General features: G+C 38.6%; 1 protein-coding gene across 1 annotated transcript in view; it reads left to right on the forward strand.

Annotated features, from left to right (window-relative positions):
- Positions 1 to 22,453, forward strand: part of nsmfb (NMDA receptor synaptonuclear signaling and neuronal migration factor b) — a 50,108-nt gene extending 27,655 nt beyond the window's left edge. Inside the window, exons 7-16 of the mRNA XM_062417809.1 lie at positions 172 to 224; positions 1,661 to 1,750; positions 2,437 to 2,564; positions 2,699 to 2,782; positions 5,888 to 5,921; positions 6,215 to 6,285; positions 9,073 to 9,152; positions 9,618 to 9,720; positions 17,724 to 17,799; positions 22,356 to 22,453. Coding sequence (XP_062273793.1) covers positions 172 to 224; positions 1,661 to 1,750; positions 2,437 to 2,564; positions 2,699 to 2,782; positions 5,888 to 5,921; positions 6,215 to 6,285; positions 9,073 to 9,152; positions 9,618 to 9,720; positions 17,724 to 17,799; positions 22,356 to 22,453 — 817 coding nt within the window. The remainder of the gene's footprint in view (positions 1 to 171; positions 225 to 1,660; positions 1,751 to 2,436; positions 2,565 to 2,698; positions 2,783 to 5,887; positions 5,922 to 6,214; positions 6,286 to 9,072; positions 9,153 to 9,617; positions 9,721 to 17,723; positions 17,800 to 22,355) is intronic.
- Positions 22,454 to 23,434: the final 981 nt, after the last annotated feature.

A 23,434-nucleotide genomic window follows, 5' to 3' on the forward strand; every position in this document is an offset into this window, starting at 1 on the left:
TAAAAAGATGAAGTAGCGCACTGGCTGACAGCTCCGGTTAGGATTCAGAATGGTTTTCTGTCTGTGTTTATTATTCATCTGTGTCTGTACGTTTGATATGTTCTTTTATTCGCTGACTCTGCTCCTCATTCTTGACATTACTGTCTCTTTTCTCTTTGCTAAAAATGCTAGAAATTTCCGCAAACACCTTAGGATGGTGGGCAGCCGCAGGATGAAGGTCCAGAGTAAGTCTTTCGGTGTATCTGTGTGCTGATGTCAGTACATTTCCATGCATTCATGCGCTACAGTGTGTACCATCGTAACCATTTGAACTGAGATTTATCAGTTATTGTGCTTTATGCATGAAGCGTCAGGACTGTGCACGTTTACTGGGATGTTGTATTACAGTGTGTTTGTGAAACCGGCATTCCTTAAAAATCATTGTTGATGGACAGTTGGGTCAGTCTACATTTAAGTGTTTAGACTGAAGTGTGCTAGTGTGTCTGTAACTGTGACTGTGTACTCATTCGCTTTATAAAAAGGAATTGTGTCATTTTTATCATATTGTTTTAATACCGGAAAGTTAAAAGGCATCTGTATATATTTTATATATTGTATTTGTGACACCTCTGATTTGATTTTGAAATGTGTGCAGTATTCTACTCAGTCACAAATCAAGTTTAATTGACTCTCCTATTCAAAATGAAGTGTTTTGTCTCATTTGGGTTTAGAAGTTCAGAAATCTAGGTAAAGATTCCGCAAGAAAATTTGCTTATTGTGGTTGAAAAATCCTACACATCCTGCATACAATGAACCTAACAAGTTACAGTCAATGGAAACACCTTTGACTTTGCAAATTCTAGCAGTTTTCATTGTATTGTCTGTTATCTACAGATGCCATCAGTATAATTTGAAGCATAATCACATGATAATTCTGCATATTAGTGTGACTTATGAGACAACCATGGACACCAAAGTGAACAATAATGTAGTGCTGGGTGATATGAATGGAAATAATACCTCAGTATCAAACTTATCTTGATATCGGTATGAGATAAAGTTAAAAAATTGTGGTTCCAGATTTTTAAATTAGATTTTGGCTTTTCTTTGTCTTATGTGACAGTTAATTAATGTTTTTTACTGTTGGCTGGACAAAACAAGCAATTTCAACACGTCACCTGACACATTTAATAGAATATTGCATATATTGTATGCTCTGTTTCACTTGTAACCATGCCCAATGGTGATGTCATGATGTACCAAAATCTACATCACTGTAAGATGAGAAGCTAAACCACTACAGGTCAGCCACAATCTGATTTTTATCTGGCTTGGAGTTTCTCTTTAGTTTATTAGTTTTTAATTAAACATCGCTTTGAATCTTTAATTTGGACAATGATAACACAGCATCATAATTTCAGCCTACTACATTTTGAATGAAAATCAGTAAACAACATAATTGAATAGCAACCTATCCCCATGTTATTATAAAACACTGAAACCAGTTATCTAACGGGGACACTTGAATCACTTATAAATAATTATGTTCTATGTTCTTCACAAGCACGCAGGGTACACCTATCAACAAAACACAACTGTTGATTTCTGGGCCTTTTTGGAGAGTGCGTATGTATGTATGTGTGTGTGAGTGACTCTCTTCCTCCCCCCCTGAATCCATCAGCCTTCGCCGACCGCCGTGCCAAGAGTTTCAGCCGCTCGTGGAGTGACCCCACCCCTGTCAAGCCTGACTCACTGCATGACTCCAGAGACAGTGAGTCAATGCTCTCTCTCTCTCAATCACTCGCACACCACACACACACACACACACACACACACACGCACAAAAACAGACTTTAAGCGCACACACACATGGTTCTCGATAAAGCGCATTTACAAAAATAATGCACACGGAAGCACTCACACGCATACTGTTTTGTATGTAGGAGAATATTGACTACATGCTGTGCACACGCACATGAAAGCACACAGACACATTATGCATGAGTGCGCCTGCAGACACAGACAAAACAAACACACATACACTTTCACTCAGAGAGATACATACACACAGTTTCCGGCTGTCTTTGTGTCTCCGGTTCATCAGTCTCAGTGTCTGTTTGCCTTGTATCTACGCTGTGTGTGCATACTCTCTGTGTACCTGGCTGTTGCCATCCATCCACACATCCGTTCTCATCTCTCCAACCTGTTGCCCATCTGCCTGTTGCTTTGTTTTGTAGCTGTCTGTATCTGACCGGGGCGCATAAGGAGAGAACGTTATTATGTCGTCCGCTGTCTGATTTTAACTCCTCGTTTCCTTCCCTCGGTGCTGGAAAAATAAAATAACAGGTGCAACGCTTTTTTAAACGGTGCACCCTCCTATCTAATCTCGTTCGTGTGTTATCCTTTCATCTCGCCCCTTTGTTCCTGTTTATGTGCGCGCGTGTTTGTGTGAGCCAGGTGGCGAGCTTCAGACCTCCTCAGGGACACTAGATGAAGGGCTGGATGAGGATGCCGACTGGGAGGAGGAGAGGGAGGCGGAGAGAGCAGCCTGTGAAGGGGACGATTTTATCCCTCCTAAAATCATGGTGAGGATCCTAGCAACAATCAACTTTAAAATTGACTTTGAAGTTGAACAATTGGCCTATCTCAGGCAATTTTTTTCATATCTAGGCGGCCAATGGCATTGAGGCTTTTGTGCATGTTTTCCAATTTTCCACAGCTGATATCCTCCAAGGTCCCGAAGGCTGAATATGTTCCTAACATCATTCGTAGGGACGACCCCTCCATCATCCCTATTCTCTATGTGAGTAGCCATCCACATCTTTACAATACCACCATATTTAGATTGAAGACATTGTGTGCTGTATTTATTTATGTAATAAAACAAAAAGCAATAGTGTTAGGTGGATGAAAATTAAGATAAAACATTGCGATATCTCTACCATGAAGTATTATACCAGCCATGGTAGTGCCAGAGAAAATGCCAAGTCATATCAATCAAACTGTTTATCCTCGCCCTGTGGCCGCTTTAAGACACTTCAGCCTGCCAGGTTTGGCTTTCTAATGGCATACCTGACTGAACTTTCATCAGTGTAAGCTACACTTTGTCATTGTCAGCCTATAAAACAAATCATAAATGTGATTTGTTTTATAGGTGTTCTGAACTGTGTTGAACCAGTGAACATTTCAATCCATTGGTGGCGCTAGAAAAAGTAAGGGAATAACCACCGTTAGGATTCCTCCTCTGTGGGACACGAATGCCTTCACCAAATCCATCTAACATCTGGAAAGATATTTCAATCTTGACCAACACAGATGGCGTATTGCATGCATCATCCGAAATCATTACCAAGTAGTCTGGAAACGTCTCCCGTCAAATGATACCTGCAAACATTCCTTTTTGTACCCAGAGCTAGAAAATATGACTATTTGTATGAACTCGCTCACAGCCAATCAACCCAAGTGTTCTTCAATTTAATGCAACATGTGATTGGCCCACTGCCACAGCAGCTACAACCAGTCTGTAAACTTTTATTTGCCAGAGTACACCTCAGCCCTACTGATTATGTAGGTAAAGTACAGTTAGGATAAAGTGGGGATGAATTGTTTCACCCCAAAAAATGATGTAGCCACACTAGGGGTGTGTGACGATACACTCAGCTCACGAGATGAGATTTTAACTATATTTTTAAGAAAACTTCAATGAGGAAATACATGACTGTTCTTTTATTTAAAATTCACAAAATGGAAATTGAATTGAAATGTTTTAACTAATAATGTTGTAATGAATCACTTTAGTTCTACTTTCTAAATATATAATTATCATATGCAGTATGCAGCACTGTAAAAGGTTTCCCCATATAGATATTTTATAGATGGATCATTTTGGTATTTATGTAAATAACAACAATAAATACAAAAGTTAGATACAATCACAAATACCAAAAAATAAATTATAAAGAGTAGAAACAATTCTTATATATAAATATAAATGAAATAAAGAATCCAATTATCATAAATTATAACATATTGTTAATAAAAAAACACAGAAATAAAAGTAAATTGCACAAATCCTGCATCACATAATTACACAAGTAGAACAACATATAAATTGTGTTATAATTTGGTAGTGTGACTCATTTTACTTTTTGCATCATTAGGCTTCCATAACTGCGCTAGATTTCTCCGCTACCTCAGGCTCTCATTGTAGAGACCTGAGGTCAACTTACCACTGTTCCTCTCCTCATCTCCTACTTCTGTGAGATCTTCTCAGCAGGTTGAAGCTGCAACAAGGTTAATGATCCACACGTGACATTATAAAAAGAAGACATGACGTGCAAATGAGCGATAGAAAACCGATCGTCTTTTTTTCTTTTTTTTTGTGCGCCCCTTAATTATAGCTTCGCGAGACAAAATTCACGTCGACGAGAAATATCGTCGCGTTTCGTCTCGTCACACCCCCAAGCCACACCCTTTCATCTTAAATTAAATACGACTCGAAGGGGGTATTTGTAGATTGAGGACAGCTGGACACTAGTCTTGCACTGATAGAGAACTGTACATCTTATTGATAAAGCTTCTCACCATGAGATTTAACTGGGACCTCTGCCAACCAACCCAATAGTTGTATTGGACCAATGTTAAAACTATGAAAACTGACAGAAAAGCTTTTGGTGAAATTTGATAACAAAGTTGAAGAACAGACATCATATTATCCAGTCAGACAATCAGAAGCAAAGGCCAGTAAGTGGTGGATTCATTCAGTCAGGTATAACAGAGTCTTACTGTGACCTACTTGAAACCTCTCCTAAGCAAGAAACTGATTTATCGAAGTGTTTCTTTGAGGTTCTGTTAAGTGGCATCCGGATCTTTGTCTCTTCAGATGAAAGTATAAAGTCAATCATTTCCTGCGTACCAGCTGTTATTTTTCTCTTCCAGGAAGGAGAACAAAACACTAGAAGGTTGTAGTGACAATCAATGTTCTTTCAAGCATTCCCAAAAAATCCAATCACTTGTTTTTGGGACACAAGTGAGTGAATGAATCTCCCAGAGGATGAATCTTACCGACTTTAGTGTTCCTCTGACTTTTCATCTTATCAAAGTTTTTACATGTCCTGTGAAATATCTCGACATCTACAACTACTCTACAGACATTAATGAATCTTGGAAAATGAATCCTAATGGCTTTGGTGATCCCCTTGAATGTTCCCTTAGTGAAACCATGAGGTTCACATTAATGGTTTGCCATAAAATTTGGTACAGACATTCATGTTCCCATCTGAATGAATTGTAATAACTCATTTATCTTATTAGTTTTTATATAGTGACATCATCACAATTTTATTTTGTCCAGTACATTGGTTTATGACTAAATACCTGCAAAACTAATTAGGTAAGCTGTGCTCTGTATTTAAAGCTAATTGGCAAATACAGTCTCATACAGCTGCTGGAGTCACTCTTGTTGTCTTGTGACCCCCCCCCCCAAAGCAAATAAATGTCTACCTACACTGTGACCTGTCCTGTGATTGATTATATTTATTGATTGACCAAAGAGGGTTAGGGTTAGGGTTTTTCCTTAATAGCAAAGATTAGAGGATCAACTGAAAAAATACATACACTAGTGTAGATATATTTCCCCTAATCAACCCCTTGGAGAGTTCCCATCAACAAAGTTGGAAGCAAATAGAAATATAATGTTGTCATTCTTCAAAAGTCTAATTGGCTGTAATTATGAAAGTTTAGAATCGTCATTCTTTGAATAAAGACTAAATGTAATCTGTTTCCATTAATGGCTGCAAATGAATGATTGTTCTGCAAAGGCAATCAGCGTGTTCTTCCTTTTTAAATCCATTTTTTGCTCAATGGGCTTTAATGAAATATTAATTCTGCCTTCATTTTCCATTTAAAGGACCATGAACATGCCACGTTTGATGACATCCTTGGTGAGTGTGACGTGCTTTATGTTTTTAAACGGTAGCTCTCAAGTGAAAATTACTCTCTTGGTGTAAATGTGAAAAAGATGAGGGAGGGATAAGTTGCAGCTCGCTGGAGCACAGAGATGACTCATTGTTTCTCTGCTTGTGTGTGTCTGCATGTGTGTGTGTGTGTGTGTGTGTGTGTGTGTGTGTCTCCATCTCGAGGGACAGCCAATTTATGTGTCTCACCATTATGGTGGGAAAAGTAACAACTCTCTCTCTCTCTCTCTCTCTCTCTCTCTCGATTGTCTCTCACCCAGAGGAGATAGAGAAGAAGCTGACTGCCTACAGAAAAGGCTGCAAAATCTGGAACATGCTCATTTTCTGCCAGGTGAGTGGCAGAAGAGACAGTGTTGAGAAACATTTTGACATTATTGGGTCGCCTTTACCTTCAAATTAGGATTGGGTTACACTAAGAGAAGGTAACTAGTAGAAATGGATTGCAGACAACTGATTATATATTTAAATTGTATTTTTACCATATTTAAAGCTTTGTATGATATTTTAAATTAATATTTTGTTATTGCCAGCCTACATCCAAAAATTGCAATTTCTACCTCCAACTTTAATTAAACTATGACAAGTCAAACACAGAAAATTGGCTTCTGCTCTCACAGCAGTATGGGCTGGTACTGAAAGGGTGGATCTAATTAAAAATAATGAGCTGCGTGGGTTGTCCCTCGACCAGCCATCAGCTGCTGATGTCATGAGCCTCTCCTCAATTTATCACAACTTTTATCTGTGAAAATTCACACTGGGATCCACCAGCCTCCAGATAAAATCATATTAGATGCAGCTGCAGACAAAAATTTCAGGGCAAACACTCATTACATCAGCTGAGAATAAGGAAATGTGTCCACTATGACGTCCTAGTGTCATAATAATAAGTAATGAAAATATTTAATATTGTCATTTAGAATGTTACTATGATGTTTTTTTAAGTATAATGAACCAATTACAATTCCTTGCTCATAATAATATAACCTATAATAATAATACTACTAATAATAGTTCTAATAACAACTACTACTACTAATAATAATAATATACTATACCTAGTAATATACCTTACCTTATATATAATATATACCTTATTTTAATTGTTTGCCCTGTGTAATATTCCTAATGTCTTATTATTATTATTATTAATAATATTATTATTATTATTATTATTATTATTATTATTATTATTATTATTATTATTATAACAACAACAACAACAATAACAATAATATACCTTTCGTAATACCTAATAATAAACTTTATTTATATTATATACATTATATATAACTTGTAATTTCTTGCCCTGTGTAATATTCCTATAATATGACTTATCTCATATATCATAATATCATATCTGGCATTGTTTGGTATTTTATAGTAAAATTAACATACTTAATATTGTCATCTAGAAGAGCCAAGAAGAGACTATAACATTTCATAATATTCCTATTATTCTCTATCCACATTGATCATGTCGTGTTGTGACTACTCAACAGTAAGTCGATGATATTTTACATATGATATCAGTCTCATATTACAGAGGTTATGTATCTGTGCCACCTATCCAATAGCTCACACATAACTGCAGTGTAGGTGGAATATTCATAACCCACCCACATCAGGACCACCACACCCCAGCCACATCTGTGAGATTACAAGCCTCAACTCAATGCAATCTCTCATTCAGTGTTTCTTTCATCATTCAAAAAAAGATGAGATGAATAAATTGATCGATTGGCATGCACTTTGATTTTTTCCAAAGGTAAAAAAAACTCATTTGTGAGTAGCCTACAAAAAAAAAAAACTACAACACCCATGAACCTTTACTAATGCGGCTCCAAATCCATCAAATTCAACATCACATTCATAATTTAACCGCGACACCTCAGCTCGTGTATGGTCTCGGCACATCCGTTGAGCTGTGACGATGGGAAATGTCAGTGAAAGGCCATGAAAAAAATGAAATATTGAAAAAACAGCTTTTTTTTTTTTTTTTACAACATGAAAAAGCGCCCCAGATGTAATCAGCTGAAAGCCACTGATTTAATCAGCATACCTTATCAGTCACACACCAATCACAGCCATTCTCACAACAAGGCAGTCCATTTAAATATGACTCCCTCCTACACTGATCCTTGCTACATGAGTGCAGTCGCTCACACTGCTGCTGGCAAAGCTTTGCCTCCATCACCCCAGCCTCCACCTTTCTGGTTCAGGTTCCCATCGTGGCTCAAGGGTCAATCTGGAATTCATGTCTTGCCTTAGGCTCACTCTGCATCAGGGGTTTTGCATTGCGCTCCCTGTTTTAGATAAGAGCACCAAGAAAACAGTATTTCCATTTGTCGCAATAAATGGTTTGATCTATGATGAAAAATGTTCCTGACTGAAATACTCTTAGTTTGATATTGACATTATTACATCATTGAGATTTTAAAACAGGACTTGGAAGTTCAAGTTTCAATAGTATCGGATCTGAGCAGCGCCATCTTGAAAATCTCAGGTGCATGCGCGGAAAAATAAAAACACGGATTCTACTTATATGGGCATCAGGAGGAGCATGAGGCGCCCTCCTGAACCTATGAACCAATCAACCTGTCAATCACGACGTAGCCACGCCCTAATGCATACCCTGCTTTATCGTCAAATATAAAATCAGGGAGGCCAAAATGTCCCGAATGAACATCATACTGCATTGAAGAAGGCTTTAAACTAGCAATTGAGACCATAAACACATTTTGAAAACGTTTACTGAGGAAGTCCTTTTGACATCAAAACGGTCGCCCCCTGGTGGCCTTTTGATAGAATGCAGTTTTAAGTTACTTCCGCGTTGGCCTCATTTCAGAGGACCGGAACTCCCCGCTTGCTTGAAAGCAGTGACTGACGTTTTATTTCAGGTTCTTTAACAGTTTTTGGTTGCGTTTTACTGCTTTCCAATGCTGAAGTTTGGTCTTTAGTCTTTCTGTGTAAGTATCATGTATAATTCTATATATTGGACATATGGTGAAGAGAGAGTGTGAGGATTACACACAGTTACATACTGCTGCATATAGAGAAATATAAAAGCTGACGTTATCATTAAGAACAATCTTTATAATAAAATAACACCTTTCCCCAGGGAGGACCGGGACATCTGTACCTGCTGAAGAATAAAGTCGCCACCTTTGCCAAAGTGGAGAAGGAAGATGACATGATCCAGTAAGACTTGTAACCACAAATCTGTAGGGACAAATTTCCATTCACAAAACTCAAATGTTTATGACAACATGCGTCATTCTTTTAAAATTGTATCATTTTGGCACAGAGAAATGTTGTTTTAGAACATAGAGTCCTAAAATTTGCCCCAAGGGTATTTCAGGCTGTCAGTAGTGCTCCATTTGAAATCTGCAGGGATGGCTCAGAAACTCAGCTTCTCCTTATACCCTTTATACATAAATCAGTGAATTACATTGAAGCATGCTGTTTATATCTCCAACCATAAAGTGCCTCTAGCTTGTGTTGAGAATATATTTTTGTCATATTGTTATTCATTCCTACTCTTATCAAACCACCATCCCCATTTTGACCTTCGACCTCTTACAAATTCACTTTTCTCATTTCCTCTGCTGCTCTCATCCAGCTGTCGTTGACTTTTTTTTTTTTTTACCTCTTCTGCGTGTTCAGGTTTTGGCGGCGGCTCAGCAGGCTGATGAGCAAGCTTAACCCAGAGCCCAACCTCATCCATATCATGGGATGTTATGTGCTGGGGAGCGCCAATGGAGAAAAGGTAGTTGTCTTTTTTTTTTTAAATCCTGACTCGCAACAAGCCTCAAGAACAAACGAGACTCCCACACTCCACTAGTTAGAAGTTTACTTTAAGTGTCTACATGCATATGCAGCATGCTTACTCATAATCATCAATATGCAAACACACTCACACACACACACACATGCTCAGAGCCATATGGTATCCATAGTGCTGTGCAGATAAATCATGTAGACAATCTGTTGGCTTTGTCTCTTGATATCGCAGAGGCTTGCAGCGTCTAATGAGGTGAACTTAAGAGCACTTTTTGCATATGCATGGTAAAATAATGAAAGAGGGAGCCATTTTTGTGCATGCGGAAAAAAAAGAATGCATGTGAAAGTGATTTTTTTTTTTTTTTATATATATATATATGAGGCGAGAGTGTGAATGATGACCTTATCTCCACCTGCTGCTGCCTGGCTCCATCTCTGATCCTGCTGTCAGCCTGCCACACACAGGCACAGGCACAGGGGAGGACAATGAAGAAGAACACACACACACACACACACACACACACACAACTCTTCGAAATGAGAGCAAAATAGACTCCTTGACACCCACTCAATTAAGTAACGTCGCACACACACACACACATACACCCACTCCCCCTTGCTGCAATTACACACTCACACATTTACTCACATACTCGTACCTCTTCCAGTACTCCTGCCATAACCCTTCCTCCCCCACAGAGACTGATACACACTCCTCTACTGTATATGCAGACTCACTCACACGTAGCATATGCACACGAACATGCCCACACACTAAATTATTCATTCTTTCTCATGCAACCACATTTACAACCACTGTACAAGTGCTTTGTTTGCACTTTGATGGTAAAAAAAAAAACTCATGTAGAGCTTCTCCTGACGTCTTTACAGAGAAAGTTTAAAATGGATACTGACCTAAAGAAACACAGCGCTTGAATACAGTGTAAAGCTGTGAGGGCGATCAAGATGGGGGCATAGGTTGTCAGACAGACTGATAAACATCATGATGGTGCCACATATAGTATTTTAAGATGTGGGATTTAGTATAATAAGTATGAAAAGCAAATCATTATAATTATCATAACAGCCATCATTTGTTTCTACCTTGGAAAAACAATCTGTGGGATTGCTCTACAGCACAAAACAAGAATTAGAGAGAAGTTTTTGTTCAAGTATAGCATAATCCTCGAATGTGGAAGAAATGGCAAGCCTAATAAAAAATCACTTCCACCACGATTAAGCTAAAGATGCTTATTTTTTTTAACTTTAGACAACTATTAAGTTGGTTGGGTAACCGCTATGTATGCTAAGCTATCAAACCTCTTACCAAACATTTTACTTCTCTTTGCTCTTTTTTGTTATAGCAAAGAGCATCTCATTTTCAGGTTGTTGCAACAGGTTGTGAACATAAATGAACCCTCCTATTGTACACAGGTCAATTTTGACCCGATAGAACAACAGGCGTTAACTCAAACATGAAGTCGATATCATTTAAAACGAGGCCTTTTCCAAAAATATTTGTAAAACCTGCGGCAATAAGTTGGTATGAAGTTGGCTAAAAAGGTCTAACACATAATTGGGCGATAATTTATACCTTATGCTTTAAAAACTGCCAAGCCAAGCCGGGTCAGTTTTGACCCAGGAGAACAAAAGTTGCACGGACAACTGGAAGACAACAGGAGGGTTAAGCTGCCAATCAAAGCTGAGTTTCCTGCTTCCTCAGCCAGTAAAACTTGACAACAGAGCTAAAGTGTTAACCCCCCTCTTGTCCTTGGGTCAAATTTGACCCGTGATGACAAAAGGTGTTAACTCAAAGATTTGATATTGATCTAAATGAGGCCTATTGACCATAATTTCTAAAAAAAAATTGTGTAAAACGTGGTAATAAGTTGGAATGAAGTTGGCTAAGAAGTTCTAACAACTTATACCTTACGCTTTATAAACAGTCAAACCAGGTCAGTTTTGACCCAGGAGGAAAAAAGTTGCATGGTCAGCAGAAAAACACCATGACCTAATTATGGTTTCGAAAAGCTTGTTATTCTATTCAAACTTTCAATAATGGGTTCAGATATAATTAAGTGCTGTTATACTGTTATTTAATAACTTTAATGATGACTCTGTTCTATTTAACTGCCTCAATAAATCATGCCAGTGAGCCTGCATGCATATTAACAGGAAACAGGACCTTTAAACACCCGGATGATATTTATCTATTATTATTGTCATTAGTTACACCTGTGCTTTTCCCAGGATATGTTGATATTGAATTACATTCAAGGTTGAACTGATGACATTAATGATGGCTCAGTTTAAGTGCCAAAAGAAGCCATGTCAATTCAGCTATCATTCATTTTCCGCTTTGACGTGTGAAAATGTATTATTTGGGGTTTTATTTAGATGTGAGATGGAATGGAGACTTGCCAATGATTTGTTCACACCTCTGCAATTCTTCTATCATATCAATATTGTAGCTGTCAGAAATTCCCAGAAAGTAATGGGGGTTTATTGGAAAGGTAGTTCATCACAAGTGCTAGCAAATCTTTGAGCTATTCTGGAATTAATTACCATGGTCGTATCTCTTCTATATTATTGTTTCAGAACATTTCCAACAGTCACATTGTTTGCTTGTGCTTTTGGCCCGAGTCTTCTACATATAAAGATCCGCTCGCAGTACACTGTCAGTCACTGTGACATTTGGCCTCTTCTCCACAGTGATTCAGTACAAGTCACATGAGGAGGGGGATGAACAGGGAAGGGCTTATTCACTGCATTTAACAATTTCCCCCCCTGCTGCTGCCTGTGTGCGCTCCTGCAGGCTCAGCTGGGTAGCCACTATTAATAGACCGACTGACCGAGCTGCCTTCAGATGATGCTACGCTCCTCCCAGCATCACACCTTATGGCTGTGCCACCAGCCCTGCTACACTGCAAAGATCATACATAAGAAAAGTGATTTTTTTTTTTTTAAAGAACAAAAAAAAAGAAAAAAGTGAAAATAAATTTATATTTTTGCATTTCTAAATATTTATAAGGTCTAAGAGGTCAATGCATAGATATCACCATAGTCACTCACTCACTGACTCAATACAATATTGTATTTTATTTCATCCCTAGTCTTTGTCTTGAGATCAAAACTAGGGATGCACACCAATCCACTGTTTCCTCACCTGATACTTCAAAGGTATCTTCAGATACAGAGTACTAATCTGACACCAGAGCCCTCTTTGTCCCAAATTTAGAATGTGGAACTGATTGGAATACATTATGTAAGGTAACAAAAAGGCTACGGGGTTGCTGTGACACCAAAAACTCAGTTTTCCCCCACCATGACTGAATGAAAGAATCAAAGAATGTAATGCTTCCCCCTACATGAGGCGTGTGCTGATTAGCATATTCAGTTTTGAAATAGGAAAACCTATCAAGAACATGAAAAATGTCTCACCTTGACAAACACCATTTGAAACTGGCAGCCCACAGATGAAGAGCAATACAAAACCTATGCAAGTTTAGCGTTACTAAAACTACTTTTACTTTAAGCTCGCTAAATTCTAAAATGCTTTTTTTCATGCAAAAACAGCAGGTCTTTAGCTTGTTGCTGTAAGTACCACATAAAAGTAACAGAATGGGTAATTCCTCTCTTACGGGGCATGCGTTGAGGAGGGAGGGAAGGTGGAGATAGCTATATAGCTCTAAACAAGTTACCAAGGTAGATAATAAAGAGAACAATACATGCATGAAACCATTAGCATTTTTCTTCCTTTTCCAATGACATCATGGATGTATTATAAGAGCTGGATACCGGACCAAAAATGACAGTCATTCAGTCCAAGAATTGCTCATTGCTCTGCCCACAGACTTTACATTGATTGATTGATGATATCACAGATTTTTAAATCACTTTTCTCTGCTCGGGTAAAGTTTTATATATTCCTCCATGGATCCTGCTATTCGAGGTGGTCATCAGTTTATCAGACGTCTCTTTTACAGTGGTGATCTATAGCCCTTATAATACATTAGTGAATGTAATGCCTATAAAAAGACAATGAAGCACCATGCTACAGCTTCCATCTGTTTAGGTACATTTACATATTCATCACAATATTATACGCATTTCTACGAAGCTCTGTTTACCCCATACACACTGCAACTACAGACCAGAGTTCTAAATTAACCCAACTCTAAAGAAAGCACTCAATTTCAGGGAATCAAAAACAACATTTAAGACCAAAACAGAGAGAAAAAGCTGCTTTTACACATTTAGCCTTTACCATCATGTTTGAAACCCAAATACTTCTGCTAAGCTTAAAAGTCTTAGTGAACTTTAAAACAGAGCACTCCTCATGCAAGCACAATTTTAAGCGAATTACCAACTTCAAAGCAAACGTGTGACATAAATAAGCGATGAGATTCCTGCTAACACCTTGGTTACCTTTCCTCTAACACCTAAACTTAGTTTCCCTGTAGGTATTTGCTTAGTTTAACAATAGCACAAGTGATAATTAGATCACATTCACTGCTCTAGTTAAACATTATTACTTGGTTACAGCTTCCTTGCATTAACATTTGCTGCACTGACACTGGCCTTGAAGAGCCATGCTCTATTGATGGCTTGCCATGGTAAAGCCTCAGGGAAATGTCAGGGTTAAGCACCAGAGCAGGTTGCATTAGCAGCACACATACTGTAGTACTGTGACCTTTAACCTTCTACTCATTCCCTCCATGCATCCATCCACCGTCATTGTTATCAATAGACCTTGTGTCTGCTTATTGCTGCAATGTTATCTGAAGAGAGGTTTGAGTTAATATAGAGACATGACAAAATAATTTTATCTTGCACCCCCTATCTTTAGAGATCGAACATATTTCATGTGTCAAGAGATGCAACTTTTAGTCACAAAGGTTTCATACATACAGCCAACATTTCCATTAGTTTCCTTAAAAATGCAAATAGCACAAAAAGCATTCCAAAAGTATGGAATTTTCCTAGCATTGAAATTGGCCACCTGGGGGCGACACCTCTGGCTCCGAAGACATCCAATTGTATGGAGGTCTATGAGAAAATGACCCTATTTCCGACTTGATTTATTACCTCAATAAACTGTTTCAAGTCTTCTTCCATACAGAATGATGTTCATTTTGTAAATTATGGTCCCATTTAGAGTAAAATGGACTATAAAGCAGGTACGCTTTAGTGTGGGGGAACTGTGATTGACAAGTTGCTACCACAGCAACTACATGGGTTAGATAACGTAACCATGCCATAACCTCAGATTCACAGAACGGGTGTTGCGTTAGCCTTAATTATTCAAGTGTGTTTTCAGTTCATGAAAGCTAATTTTGGTCACTTTGGCTAAAAAAAGTCTTATTCAGTGTTTGATTGTGTTAAAAAACAGTAAAAGGAGTTGGATGTTTAGGTTTTTTTTGGTGGGTACATTTTTTTGAAATGGTTTTAAGCCTGTTTTTCACTAGCGAAAATTAGCATTAGCATTATCAAATTTAATCATAGACTGTAAATGCACCCTGCTAATTAAGCTAGAATGTTAGGGTCGGTTCCACCTTCTCGTCCAAATATGGTCAAATCTGGCTGCAGAAAACCAAGATGGCAGACATCAAAATGCAAACTCGAGGCTTCATAATGGCAGCCCACAAACCAGTGGATAATGCCACAGTGACAATAACTTTTTTTTTAAATCACTCAGCTTACACTAATTTAACAAAAGCAACCAAAATATTATTTCTTCATTTCTCATGAATATCCAGCATCCTGTCCAATTTTGGATACATCTTCATGCCCTCAATATAAACAGTTCTCAATAATATTTGAAAGATTACCCTAAAATCTACATAAATCTAAATAAGGCACTGTCCAACCCTCTTTCCTCTTTGAACTAACGGATGCACAGCATAGATTACTGGAAGATGAAACGTGCAAATGTCATTTGGCTACGAGGCTCCATGTGTGATGGCACACCAGCTGGCTCTGGACCAGACCTCAGGGAGTGAGAATAGGGACATGGACGATGAGTTGGGACAAGAAGGAGAAGGAGTAGGAGACAGTGTGGCGATGAGGGCCAAAGGCTTTTCGTGTTATCAAGTGTGAAAAGCTGCAGTAGAAATTCACAAAATCTAATCAAAGGGGTCAGTAGATTGCTCCTGTGTTTTTCCAATGTGAATTTCAGGGGCTATAAAATATTTTTCTATCAAACTCCACATTTCAAGACCAAATGTGTAACAGCGGGTTGACAGGACATTTCAAAAGCTCCTTAAATGCAGCCAAGAGATGCTCTTTCAGTATCCCAAATTTTGGTCTTTGAGATCAGTGATGGGAGCTTGTCATGATAAATCTACTTTAGAGTGCCTCATTTATGGTGGTTGCACAGGTTCAGCCTGCAGCTTCTATACAGGCCACATCCTTTGAAGAATGTCACTACCGAAAAGGGACTTTCTTGGCTGCTAATGGAGATGTGGCAGTAGTGCGAATCAAAGCATATTTATTTATATTGTATAACTGTACTTTTTAAAAAAGATTTCATGAAGCGGTTTAAATAAATGTGGATAGAAATTTTCGATTATATATTGTCTACAAGTCCACAGACTGAATATCTGGTCATTAGGGGTATGTGTGTGTGTGTGTGTGTGTGTGTTTAAATATGAGTATACCAGCGCACATTTTCAGATTTCAATCTCCTGCTGGCATTCAAGGTGTTGCACTCAGTTATTCAGATAAAAAGTGGCAGAAATAGTTACCCCTGGCTTCATTCTCACTGCCACACAGCTGGCCTATCACGGCAGGGGTGTGAAAGTCAGATTGTTGGTCTCAGAAAGTTACAGAAAATTGTTGGAAACAGCCCAAAGAGAGAAAAAGGGGGGCCTTTGAAACTATTCAACCATCTGGCAAGCAATCCTGATGAAGCCTTTAAACTCCTTCAGACATGCACCTAGTTATGTTAATGTGATGGCAATTTCTCATCAATAAGCGCCTCAATCACTTCCACACCAGGTCGAACCTAACAATATTACCGTAGGACTTTTAACACAGTGCTAGTCTTAATTGAATAGAGGCACATTAGAGTAAATGCTAAGCAGAAAAAGGTTACATAAGCCCTGAGAAACTGAATACATGTCATGTTCTACCTTCTTAAAAGCACTGTGACCAATTTATCACTCAATTAGCATCTGTTACGCAGAAACAAAAAGGCATAAATCAATACTTTCTCATATTTTCAATTTAGCAATTATAAATATTAAGAATTGGAGCAAATTAGAGTTAAAACTGTGTTTTAAAATACATCTCTTAAAGTATGTTTCCTGTCAGAGAACATTCTTCTTCCTTTCGTATCATTGGTTTTCAACTCACCGCTGTTCCCCCATGGGGCCATCACTCTCTGTCACGCACCCGGTGCCCCAATACTCACCCGATATTTCCATATCACTCGTGTCAGGTCTAAATAAACCGTCACGGAACATTTACCCAACAAAACACCTATATGTGAATGACAAAAAAGCATCCCTTTAACAGATAGCTAAAGCCAGAGAAGCTTACAAAGAGAACTCCACGAAAATATATCTAACAGTGTCACACACAAAGGTCTGCTTTGACAGTGGGTTCAGTGACTTCAGGTGAACGCATTGCTGGATTTGACCCTGCTGCGCCAAGCCCTTTCACTTACTATGGATCCACTCTGACAGATGTGCCTATATGGAGGGGAAACATTACCATAAGTGCCTCTCACTTATACTCAGCCATTGCGCTGTACGTGACACGCTGACCTTTTCAGCTGCAGTGCTGCATGAAAAGAATCAAAGTGCTGCAGGGTCTCCTTCAGCTCTCTGTGTGCAGCTTTATCTCTGCTTCATCAATTCTTTGATTTCATTTCAAAATATCCTGATGGCATTTTGGATGTAAGTATTGTCTCTCTCTCTCTCTCTCTCTCTCTCACTTTCTAACCGATACTCTGTGTCTCTCTATCTCTTTTTTTCCCTCCTGCAGCTGATTCAGACTCTGAAGAGACTGATGAGACCCTCCTCAGTCGAATTCAAGTCCCCACTAGAGCTGTCCGCACAGGGTGAGACACACACACACACACACATTTCCACGCAAATCCACTCTCCTACTATATCATTGGTTTTTTGCTGTCTTTTCACATTTTTTAAATATATTTTTTATAGATAAAACATGCTTATTCCCTCCACGCTACATAAACAGATGCATGCACCACAAAACATACATACCGGTACAGTATCGATTTCGTGCTATCTGCCTCGCCGGCACACCCGCTGAATGTTAATAGTTGGCATTAATCAATGCCAGTAAGCCGCTCAACGATGAAGAAAACACATTAGGGAGTGTGAGCAAACATACAGGTGTGAACTTGCTGAGCTCTGGACTCATCCCTCATCAGTCATTTTCCCGACATCTAGTGATGCCACGCTAATTATTTTCCTATTAAAATGTCATTATCTCCTCTCCTCCATGTTGCATCCCATACCTCTATTGACCCACAACACTCTTTTTGTCTCTCCGTTTCTTCTCCATACATGCAACCTTAGTATGTAGTGCTGGAACACAAAGCATTACATAATCTCTTGTATTTTATTCATATGCCTGAACTGAATGTGTAACAAATAAGTCATAGGTCAACCCATATAAAGCTTGGTGTCTGATGAAAGCCAGAAGCTGAGATGGCTTTTCAATCCCTTTCTGCCTTCTGCATTAGTGTTTTGCATAAGGATGTTTATTGCATTGCAGTTGGCTTTTAGCATATTGAATAGTTGGATAATATCGCCTTGGGCACAGTGAAAGCATTTGTTTTTTCTAGGTCATAGATCAGCAAGCATTAGAGTAGAATGTATTAGCATTTTAGCAGTCTTAATGCTAAAAATCACTCTAATATCATATGTGAGTATTATGTGAGAGGTGAGAGATTCTATGAGGGTTTTTTTTTTTACCCCTTTTCGTAGTACTGGAATGTAAAAGCTGAATATATAGATGTATTCAGCCTCCACAGTGTTCCTCAGTTCAATTCAGTTCAATTATTTGTTTCCCCAAAGGAGAATTAGCACTACAGCCAGATAATCAAAGCATTCAGCCACACAGCAACAGACCTCCCAGCTGTCCCAGTTGCCCCACTGCATTTAACTATTCAACTGCTGAGATTTACCTCCATGTGCAGACCAATACATTTAAATGGGTTCAACAGGCTGAATGCTGCTTCGACTTCCTTTTTTTAATATATTTTTTACCATCACAGGGAATCAATAACATGATGTCACTGCCAGAGCGCACGCACACACACACACACACACACACACACACACACACACACACACACACACACACACACACACACACACACACACCAGATGAGCTGATGAGCTGTCCAAGGGTCAGTAAGCAGGGTGTATCGATATGGAGAGTAAGTGTTACACAATTGCTCAGAAAAGGTAAACCACAAAGATTAATGGAAGTCACTGCACAAAGTAACTACACACTCCGGCCTTAACCACACATGTATAGATATTTTCCCTCTTAGTTTTTACAAAATATCTTCCTATACACAAGAACTCAAAAATGACTACAATCACTCCAACAAGCATGGCAGGCCAGTAGGTGGCAATAGAGTTTATATCAATGGTACGTCAGATACCAGAGAAGAACATTCTGAGCATGCGTATTATAAGAGCTGGATAGCACGCCGCTATCAGCCGATTTTTCCCAGTGGCCATTCAAGGTATTGCAATGAAAAATCCCCCCGCTGCCCAAAAAGAATTGTCCTTATAGACCACCATTGTTAAAGAAAAGTGTGTAAAACTGTTGACAGGACATCTCAAACTGCAAAAAAGCTAAATTATGACTCTTTCTATTAGGATATTTTGATCCATGGAGGTGTCTTATATGCGAAACCTTCCTTGACACAAGAAAAGTGATTTAAAAAATCTGATACGTCATCACAATGTAAAGTCTATGGGCCGAGCTGGAAGTCGTGGGCAGGGCCAGCAGGGGGAAGACTACTGTGCATGTGTCACGGGTCACACAACATGGAAACAAACCTAGAAACTTTTTTTGGCGTATGCGTCAGCCAAGTAATTCTTATAGGGCTGAATGGGTGACATTTTTGGTCTGTTATCCAGCTCTTATAATACATCTGTGGTAATCAGCTTATTTTCTTTGGCAGTAGTTGCAGTTGTAGTTTCAGGTGCATACTCATTACACAAATTAACAACGTGAATTGACGTGAGATGTCATCATTTCTCAAACGCTGTTTTACATGTCACCACGGATAAAAAGAAACCACAGGCCAAAACTTAGAGGAAAATGTTCATTTTCCAAATATCCAAAATAGCTCTGAAAAGGCCTCAGTCTATAAAGTACATGTTCAAGCTCAACAAAAGGTTATTAGTCATCTTTTAATTGTGGTTCTTTTAGCCATTTTACTTGCAAATTCAGTTCAACTCAAAACACTTTGAGGACCACGCAACAAAGTTGGTGGAATTGCTGAAAGGTAAATCCAGTGATATTCGATAAGGAATTTGAAAGGATTCAGATTCAATAAGTTGATTTGATACTGGATCTCAATCTTATAAAAAGCTATTGGATTTCATCCCTACAGAGGAGTGAAGCTGCTGACGGGTTGCTTTCACTATGCAGCCTGTGTAGTCACTGAGTAAAGCCTTCTTCTAAAACAGTTTGTTAGACAGATGTTAAAGCTGTTTGTGGCTTACAGTAGCTGATTTTAAGTTAAGACATCAGGTTTGAAACACGGCTTTGCTGGTAGTAATGGTGGGTTTGGAGGGATGAGTGATCTCCTTTGTTCTTTCCTTTTGTCCTTTGTTCTCATACTACTGAGGTAATGACTGATGACAGCATGACATAAAGTATATGACCCAGATCCTGCTCCTGCCACAAATCATCAGCACATTTGATGGTGTATCCATTTTCATCAATACTCTGACAGTCATCAAGTGTTTTTCCAACAACCTTTTGAATGGACATAACAAGGTTCCAAGTAAGGGTAGCAGCCCGACACTGATAAGACCCACAGTGAGGTTTAAACCAGTGGGAACACATTCTGGGGTAAGCTGAAAGAGGCTTATTTCAGTTAATCAAGACTGCTGATGAGTGTTTATCTGGGGAAAGGGAGGTTCTGTTTGCTTATGGCTTCAGAGACCTAGGCGCCGATTTACAGATTGTGTTTACATGGCTTCAGAGTTTTTGCTTATCAAGTCTCATATTACCACCACTGATATACACATTCAATGTATCTTATTGGCATTTTATTTTATCTAAGGTTTATTAACAATATCAAATGGGTTTTATTTTCCATCTTATATACATTTACATGTTTTTATGTTCTTTTAATGTATCTTTTGATGTGAAGCACTTGGTGCATTTAATTTATTTTATTGTAAAGCACTTTGAGCTGCATTTCCTCATATGAAAGTTAGTAAGTTGCTATATAAATAAAGTTAGTAGTAAAAATAATGTAACCATAACATTAAAGAAAGTACATATGACTTTCCATGGCAGTAAACTTGTACCAGTGTCATGGCTTCTGCTTTAAAACCAAACTCCAAACAAAATGTGTTTTACATACAGGCAGGCTAGAACACATTCCTGAAGAAATGAGTTTGAAAGATGTGTGAGGTTTTTAATAATCGTCATAACTCGTCTTATAGATAGATAGATAGTTAGGTAGATAGATAGATAGATAGATAGATAGATAGATAGATAGATAGATAGATAGATAGATAGATAGATAGATAGATAGATAGATAGATAGATAGATAGATAGATAGATAGATAGATAGATAGATAGATAGATAGATACTTTATTGACAAACCAAACCATCCAAAGCTCATACACATTCAGTGAAAAAGGTATGAAACATTGATATCAACACTATTCACCATATAGTACATGCTTCTTTTAGGTAATATTAGTTGGAAACACACCATAAAATGACATTGTTATGCAGACGATACTCTATTATCTATCAATAAAGCCAGACGAATCCAGCCAGCTAACTAAACTCCAAGCATGCCTTAAGGACATAAAGGCCTGGATGACCTGCAACTCTTGCTACTAAACTCAGAAAAGTTAGTTGTTATTGTGCTTGGCCCCGAACACCTTAGAAACACATTATCTATAGGGTTGTGAACGATAAACCGATGCGACCGGATATTCGGTTCAACACGTGAGAGATACGGCTGCATCGGTAGCAGCCTCCTCAATCGATACGAATTAGCCATCAATTCCTAGATGAATCGGTTGTAGAGTCATGGATCGGGTATCGCGAGACTTGGAATCGGTTTGCGGCATCACACACGCGCCAGCGTCTCTAAAATGTATCGAATCGAATCGGTCTGTAATAAAAGGATATCGTTTTTGAATAGAATCGTAACCTGTGTATCTAGATTCATATCGAATTGTTTAACACAGAGAGATGTGCAACCCTAATTATCTAATGATAAAACTCTTGGATGGCATTGCGCTGTCCTTGGCAATATATAAATAAATATTGATTGATTGATTTTCATACTGTATTCAAAGTAATTAAAACAATGGATGGACTTTTCCCAGCAGTCTACAATCTTGATTTTCTTTGTTTTCTTCTCGTTCAGGCAAAGAGATGATCGAGATGTATTTTGACTTCCGTCTGTTCCGCCTGTGGAAAAGCCGTCAGCACTCGAAGCTGCTGGATTATGACGACCTCTTGTGATGTCGATCCAGCATCTGTTGGCTTCTCGGCCGGTTATCTCACGTCTGAGCCTACTTCACGGTGACAAGAGCGTTGGTTGAAGGGCCCCCTGGAGAGGCTCCTAGACCGGCTCTGTGGTAGAGCTGGAGCAACAAGCAGCGAAGATGGGTTCTTTTTTCCCCCCTTCTGAAGCGACAGGGTGGCCCCGTAGATTCAGCCAGTGGTGTACCTTTTCTCCCTTATCCATTTTCAGTTTCTGCCTATCTCTCAGAGAAAACAGAGAAGAAGGATGAGAAAAGGGTGGAGCAGTGAGGGACTTGTCATCCTAGCCTAAATGTGTCAGAAGACGCTAAGTAGAGTTAGATTCCTGCATTCAGAGAGGATGTTAGAAAAAAAAGGACGCAGCAGAGAACAGAAAGAACTCCTTTCTGACTTTGGAAGTTTGACTGATTTTATTTTTCACCTTTAGCCAACCTCTTCTCTTTCAAGACGGAGGCTTATAAGGATGGAAGTCTTTTCTTTGTCAGGTGTGGAAATTAGAGCTTATATGTAAATAAACAAGTGCTTACTGGAGCATCAGAGAATAGATTTCAAGCATCTCTCTCCATGCTATCATGTGAAAACCTAGAAATTTGATTAGTCTTATTAAAAATTAGAGGTGTCTATTTAACACAGCTTTTTTTAAACTTCAGATCAATGTATTAGTATTTCGTACTGACTGTTGTTTTACCTCAGGTTAAATCTATAGTTTGATACTAAGAATTGTACTCACTGTTCGTAACGCAACATACTGTAGATCAGAATCAAAAGCCTTCATACTCCACACCAGAGTCATCTTCAGTGGACCATTATGACGGTCATGGTTCACTTATCTTCACGTGTGTGAATGGAGGAGGTTTTCTACATGTCCACGGTCTCTGAAGTCGACTGTAGCCGAACAGACAGATGTATCCATGCATGTTTCATTACATCATTACACTTTTTACCCCGCCCAGCAGACAC

The sequence above is a fragment of the Scomber scombrus genome, chromosome 4 (assembly GCF_963691925.1).
Source record: "Scomber scombrus chromosome 4, fScoSco1.1, whole genome shotgun sequence".
NCBI classification, from domain to species: Eukaryota; Metazoa; Chordata; class Actinopteri; order Scombriformes; family Scombridae; genus Scomber; species Scomber scombrus.